The sequence below is a fragment of the Coptis chinensis genome, chromosome 8, assembly GCF_015680905.1.
Source record: "Coptis chinensis isolate HL-2020 chromosome 8, ASM1568090v1, whole genome shotgun sequence".
Taxonomy (NCBI): Eukaryota; Viridiplantae; Streptophyta; class Magnoliopsida; order Ranunculales; family Ranunculaceae; genus Coptis; species Coptis chinensis.
The window spans coordinates 6282717-6289485 of NC_141463.1; the positions used below are offsets into that span (position 1 = coordinate 6282717).

General features: G+C 37.1%; 1 protein-coding gene across 3 annotated transcripts; it reads left to right on the plus strand.

Moving 5' to 3' along the window:
• Positions 1 to 658: 658 nt before the first annotated feature.
• LOC147479575 (protein FLX-like 3) lies at positions 659 to 5500 on the plus strand. 3 transcript variants are annotated; one of them, XM_086577719.1, is made up of 5 exons: positions 660 to 769; positions 3004 to 3071; positions 4139 to 4680; positions 4891 to 5033; positions 5138 to 5500. In XM_086577719.1, the coding sequence occupies exons 3-5, from the start codon at positions 4148 to 4150 to the stop codon at positions 5248 to 5250; spliced, it is 789 nt and encodes a 262-aa protein (XP_086433845.1). In that variant the 5' UTR covers positions 660 to 769; positions 3004 to 3071; positions 4139 to 4147; the 3' UTR covers positions 5251 to 5500. The 3 variants fall into 3 exon arrangements, with proteins under 3 accessions (XP_086433844.1, XP_086433845.1, XP_086433846.1); XM_086577718.1 differs by lacking the exon at positions 3004 to 3071 and having other exon boundaries at positions 659 to 769; XM_086577720.1 differs by lacking the exon at positions 3004 to 3071 and having other exon boundaries at positions 3711 to 4680.
• Positions 5501 to 6769: the final 1269 nt, after the last annotated feature.

A 6769-nucleotide genomic window follows, 5' to 3' on the forward strand; every position in this document is an offset into this window, starting at 1 on the left:
AAAAAAGAGACACCCCTAGTATTTAATAAGGAGTAGATTAGAACATAACATATATATTTTTTGTAATTAAATGAAAGAGAGGTATATAGGTCATATAAAGACAAAGTAAACATGCAATTCTGATGTAGCAACATGGTTAAGTATTGAAAGTGTAAGACTTTCATCTCTTCCACCATCTCTATATTTCTTTTTCTAAAGGTATAAGAATAAGTTTTCTATCTTTAGTTGAAATTGATATACATAATCAAAAGTATAATAAAAAAAAAAAATCAAAACCACTAAAAAAATTAAGTAAAATTGTAGTGTATAATTCGACCAGGCCTAGCCCTTATTTGACTTTCAAAATTGAGGGCCAGATAAGGGCTTGCATATTTTTGTCACGACCCTATTCGACCCGACTCTCAACACACATTAGTCCGCTCCTCACTCATGAGGGCTTTTATGGTTTGGGGGCCAGACTGGCCCGCCCCTTTTAACACCCCTACAGGGCTGCAAAAGGATATGCTGATCCGGTTACATCCGAATCTGAGTCTATGAAATATAAATTTTAAGAACTCGAATCCAATATGTACAGGCCTTTAAAGCCATGGGCCGGAGGTCCAGGAGCCCACTAGTCCCGAAAGAACCTATTTAAACAGTTTTGTATGGGCAATTACGTCATCGAATCTAGTACCAAACCTGGGAACTGAAAAATATTTTTGCGAAATACGAGGTTGTTGGAGGCTTCTGAACACCTGCTGTTGGAATTTGCAGATATTTTCTTTTTTCTGTAAGTTTGATTCTTCATTCTCTTTTTCATTACTTGTCAAAGGTTTGGGTTTCATGGGGGCTAAACCAAAATTGGGACTTAATATTTGTATTTTGTGTGTGTGTGTGTGTGCGCTATACTGAAACAACATAGTTGTACATTGTTGCTATTAGTACCGCTTATTGGTGGAGGACTAGCGAAGCATCCAATTCAGAACTTGTAATTAAATTGGAGATGAAAATAAATAAACGTCATCGCTTATAAAAAATTGAAAACAAATTTTGCTTTTGTATTTTATGAATACAGGGATCTTAAAAGTTAATATATGGGCTGGTAAAGCATATCTGTGTGTGATTTGGAGAGTTTGTTCTAGGTGTACTTTTTGTGGTGAGATCTTGTGCCTATTAAGTAAATATTGGAGATCATCGAGGAAATTATTTGGGGAGTGTTATATGGTATACTGTTTGGGACAGACGGTCTTTTTTGGTGAAGAAACTCTATTGAACAATATACATTTCTCCATTTCCTGTCACACCGTGTTAGATTTTCTTTTGCTTCTGCTCTCATAGGGCTAAAGGTCTAAATGACTGATGCATTAGTCCTGATGTTCTTGGTTAGTTGATTATAAGGGTCCAATGGTTCTGAAGAGGGGACTTTTATATCATTATAGTTCCCATAAGATGCTGGGAAGTAGAACGGTTATAGAGACTGAAGAAATCCAAAAATTTGTGCAATAAATGAAGTCTTGGATTTTCAGCTTCGACTTGCTTCCTTCACTAGTTCAATAGTCAACATTCACCTGGTATCTTTCGTTGTATTACTGATTTGTACTTTGTGAAACCCTTTCTGTTGGACGTGCCTCAAGAGATAGTTGATAGATATGTTTGAAACCATACTCTTTTACTACTTGACATTGCTGATATCATTCAAGTACTTTTCTTTGTGAAGTTTGTACTAATGTAGCTTAACATCCCAAAATTTTATGGAATGCCAAAAATTGATTGCACTGTCCAGGGATTTTTTTATTTTTTATTTTTTATTTTTTTTTATAATTGAATTTTATTAATGGAAGAAAGCAGTTACATTCGTTCATATACTTACCAACAGTACTAGTATACTAAGGTGAGAGAGAGGATCACCAGTAGCATAAACAAGACAGACACCACCTAGAAGACTACTCCAACCTGGAAGACTATTTATGATCCCCTGCCAGTTAAGCACCAAGTCCCTGAACCTGTAATCCTTCCTTTCTAGTGTCGCTGAGGACCAGTACCATAAGAAAGCCTTAACTTCCACACAAGCTCGTTCAGCAGTAGTAAACTTGTTTATGAAGACTCTATTGTTTCTTGATTTCCACAAGACCCAAATCACTGCATACGGTGTCATTCTCCATAAGTTAGCAGTGAAACCGACTCCTCTGAGTTTGGGCCATGCCACTAGCCATTCCTCCAGAGAGTCTACCTGAGCTATCCGAGGAAATGCAATGCATACTGGCTGCATAATAAGCTCCCACAATTCCAATGCAAAGGAGCAAATGATTTCTTGTAGGACTGTTGTAAGTGAAATTCGAAGTTGTAAGAACAAAGAAGGCGTCTTTATTGGATTGGACACCTGTAAGCCTCTATGGTTTTGCCTCATTCGAGTAAATGGAAAAATCATCTAACTCATCGTACAAAGATAAGAAAAATAAAGCAGATATAAACTTTAATCTTTGAAGCTTCTTGATGTGGCCTGAGATATCACAGAGCAAATGTTTAAGATTGAAATTATTTGAAGGTGATTATAAGACCAGTTTCCGTTTAATGTGAATCAAAAGGGAACACCCAATGTCATTTGGGAGAGTGATGTGATTGGAATTTATGAGTCCATGAGGAACCTTGAAGGTCTATGCTGTTGGTATATGTTCTAGGTTTTAATCTCTGCAAATTGGGCATGTAGTTTGGATAGAATCTGGATTTTGATATGTGGAAGCTGTAGATTGTTCAAAGAGTGCATTATGTAATATTAAATCTTGAAAAGGTAATGAAGTCATTACGTAAGATCAAAGACAAGGTAGTAAAGTCATTACGTAAGATTAAATCTGGAAAATGTTTGTGACCATTCTTCTTGTGAGCTTCTTATATATAAGTTGCAGAGGCTATGTTTGGGAAGATATGGTGTTAGTGGGATTTGTTTCCGCATATGAGTTTCTTTTGGATCATGAAGCTTTTGGAAAGGAAACTCTCCATGATGCTTTTGGGTTTCTAATTGCTTAGGGTGGTCTTTGTGACTGTAAGGATAGCTGATCTGAAGTTGGTTTGGTGATCGCTCATCTCCGCATCAGGTACAACAACATTATTTTTGTTGAAGCTACCCACTTATAGCTATTGTAGTTGAGACTAGTTTCACTTTGGTTAGAGGTAACCGTGGATTTAAAGTTATTATAGTCATGAGTCTTGTTAGAGTTCTAGGAGGACATCTCCTGAGTGGCGGACTAACAAGTCTCTTCATTAAGTAGCTTGTGAGAGGTACTAGAATGCGCTTTTAGTTCATTTATCATCTCTACTTCCCCTTGCGACCCAGATGTTTTTAATGAGGCTTAGTAGATCACCTTGCAATTTTTCGGCTCTGGTTTGGGGCAACATCTCAGAGGAGTTTGGCTGTTGATCATTGCTGCACCAATTGCTTGTTTTGTGTTCTGGTTTCTTTTTTCCAAAGGCATGCTTGGGAAATATAAATTCCTATGAAGTTACTCTTGATACAGTCCTGTGGATGATGTGGAAGGAGCACACGAAAAAGGTTCTACACTGCCTTTTTGGGAGTATAGTGATTCTGCCTTTTTGGTGTAAGGCCAGTCATAAGTCAAAACTGAAAAATCTCAATTGTATTTGGAGAGATTTAACTTAAAAAATGTGCTCCCACCATTTTTCTGTTTCATCTTGTACACCATGTTGTTTTCCTTGATATAATTCCTTTTTTGCAGATAAGAATACACCAGAGTATTTTGGATAAAATGAACCTACCTAATTGAGTTCAAGCATTTGGTGATGTTCAATAGATTCTGTACTTAAAAGCAAACAGAGGTTATATTTGGGAGGTTGAATATCTGTTTGTGTAATATTCCTTGAAATATGGACTTGTAACACTCTTTTTGGTGCTTTTGGGAGAGGCAGTAGATTTCTAGGGTGTACTTCTATAGTTTGGTTGAGATTTCCAGTACAGACACCATGGTTCACACATGTATCATGGGAAGTAAATTTTGGATGAGACTTATGCCAATGAATGTGAAGCTTCAGCTGTGGAACTTAACTTTTATTGGGGAGTTGTGCATTCAGATTCATCATAGTTTTGGATAGGTTATATTTGCACAAGCGGTTTCCTCCATAGGTGATTTTGTTATTCCTTGTGCAGGACTTTACTATGGCAGGGAGAAACCGAGCCCCTCATTATCCTGTTAACAGTAGTCATCGAAATTTTCGTGATGGTCTGAGGCATGTTATAAATCCAAGACCACGACTCCTTCCTCCCCACCCTGCTGTGCTGGAGGAGGAGCTGGAAATTCAATGGGAAGAAATGCGGAGGATGGCTTCAGAGAATCGGCATCTGGCAGATGATCACTTAATTATTAGGAGCGAGCTCGCTGCAGCCAAAGATGAGATTTATAGACTTGGTCAGCTTATACCTCAGCTTCGGGCTGACAAAGAATTACAGGCTAGGGAGCTCATACAGAAAGGATTGAAGCTAGAATCTGAGCTTCGTGCCACTGATCCTTTAAAGGCAGAAGTATTACAGTTAAGAGCCGAATCTTTGAAGTTCAATGCTCTAAGGCAGGAGTTGTCTGCAAAGGTTCAGGGTCTCAACAAGGATCTGACTCGAGTTCAAGCTGAAAATAAGCAATTGCCTATGATGAGGGCCAATGTGGATGGTTTGCATCCGGAACTTATAAGAGCCAGGTTTGAAATTTGTCACTGTTTAATTGTTTTGTTGGGTCACCCCATTCCTCTTCTTCTCTCCCCCCACCCCCCGGTTTATGCGACTAATACCAGTAGTGTAGATGTGGTAATAAATAGTAGGAGTAGGCTTTCCCAACAAGATTGTTCTTTGCACAAGTATGCAGCAGAGGGATTAGTCCATAACTTAATTTACAAGGGGTTATTTTGTAGAGAGGCTTTTGAATATGAGAAGAAAGCCAATTTGGAGCAAATGGAACAGAAGCAAGTTATGGAGAAGAATCTCATCACCCTGGCTCGCGAGCTTGAGAAGCTAAGAGCAGAACTCAGTTCTGATCAAAGAGCAAGAGCAATTGGTAAAGCATTCTCATTTTTCCTGTTTTGATGTTCCATACACTGAGTGTCCAAAGCGGGGAGGACAAGCTGAGGCCTATATTTGAGGATCCTTTTAATTTTGTAGGTGGTATATATGCGTTGTCAAAAGGAAGCTCCGAAATGGGATATACTGGTACTGCCTTCGGTGATGGCTATCATGGAGCATGGGGGGCATACGATGGGCGTGGTCCTCCTTGAAATTGAGTCCTAGTCTCCTAGATTGCTTCGATGTTTTTTTGTTTATTGTTCCCTGAATTATTTATGGCCAGATTTATATCAGGAGATGAGGAAGTGCATTTTGAACTGTGTTTTCACTTGCTGGTTGAGATATGAAAAAGCTTTCCCGGTGAGAAACCATGGAGTTTTGGCAATAGTCTTCTTTTTCAACATTATGCTTTACCCTCTTTTACTTAAAGAAAGAACCCGATCTAGTAAAATTGGAATTGAGTATGGGGTAAATCTTTAATCATTCACAATAAGCTTGTTTCGTAGTTTACACATTTTCAGTCTTTTGTTTTTAAGAATTGAAGCTTGTTGGTGAAGTCTAAATAGAAACTGTGATATGCTACTAATCCTAGTGTGTATATAATTAAGGGACGTTTTTGTTATAGTGGGTCAATCTTAAATGGATCTAACCAAATATTAAAATTTCTTCCTGATTGCGCACTTCTAAGATTTTAACTATGGATTCTGCAATTGTTCAGGTGAAATTGTGAAAGTTCCATCTTTTCTTGTTTTTTTCTTCCTTCCGCTAATCAGGTGAAAGTTCATCAAAGCATGCAACAATGTTTCCATTATTGAGGAATTAGAGAAATTTTCCTGCTGTGGAAATGTCACATGTTTGTTGCATTGTCATGATTCATTTAGAAAATTACAACTATGTAAGGCCAGCATAAGTTTTCAATAGAAATGAAAGAAGAATTTAACAAAAAAAAAAATCAAAAGAGTTTTGCACTTAGTCGAAATGATAGGACCTAGACTTGTGTTCAAATTGCAGGTTATCAAGTATTTGTTTGGATTTGCATACTTTCTAGTGGGCAGAAGATTTTAATTAAGTTTTGTGTTTATAGAAAATGGATAAAAAATACGAAGTTGTAGATGCTTCATTATATAATCGGTCAGGCTATGTGACAAAGTTCTACATATTGAAACGAGAAGATTTTTGGGGAGATAAGAGTGTCAATTCGAATTTGAACGTAGCCCTGATCGTTTTATACTGCCATCTGTTCCAATACATTTTTGTTTAGGCAAGTGATTTACTTCTATTTTCAAAGTGATTTACTTGTTTAATAGCTTCCATAAACAATGGAGAATATTTTGGCGTGTGACGGTGCAATTTGTTTGGTTGTGTTTCTGTTCGCTTATTGTTTTTTTTTTGGAAAGGGATGAACATTGAGATAGAGATAGACCCATATACCAAAAAACTGCACAACTAATTTGTTATTAAATGTTAGTAGCCCTAATAGTCCTCATTGCTCTCTCATCGTCGTTGTGTTTATTTCTGTCGTTTTTTCTTTTTTAATATTTTGTATGAAATGAGGAAGAAAACTAACTAGATTTCTTATTCTATACCGTGTCTTAATTTTTATTTTATTTTTTAAAAATCATTTGGTAAGAACCGAGTACGAAAGTTCACTAGATTCCTGATGCTATACCGTGCTTCTTTTTCTTTTTCTTTTTTGTGTTTTTTGGTATGAAATGAGGAAGTAAGCTCACT

What these genes read in the sequence shown, in the direction of transcription:
- LOC147479575 (XM_086577718.1), top strand. Translation starts at nt 4,148, where the DNA reads ATGGCAGGGAGAAACCGAGCCCCTCATTATCCTGTTAACAGTAGTCAT. An exon ending in CCGGAACTTATAAGAGCCAG is followed by an intron (nt 4,681 to 4,890) that starts GTTTGAAATTTG and finishes GTTATTTTGTAG; the next exon opens with AGAGGCTTTTGAATATGAGA. An exon ending in TCAAAGAGCAAGAGCAATTG is followed by an intron (nt 5,034 to 5,137) that starts GTAAAGCATTCT and finishes TTAATTTTGTAG; the next exon opens with GTGGTATATATGCGTTGTCA.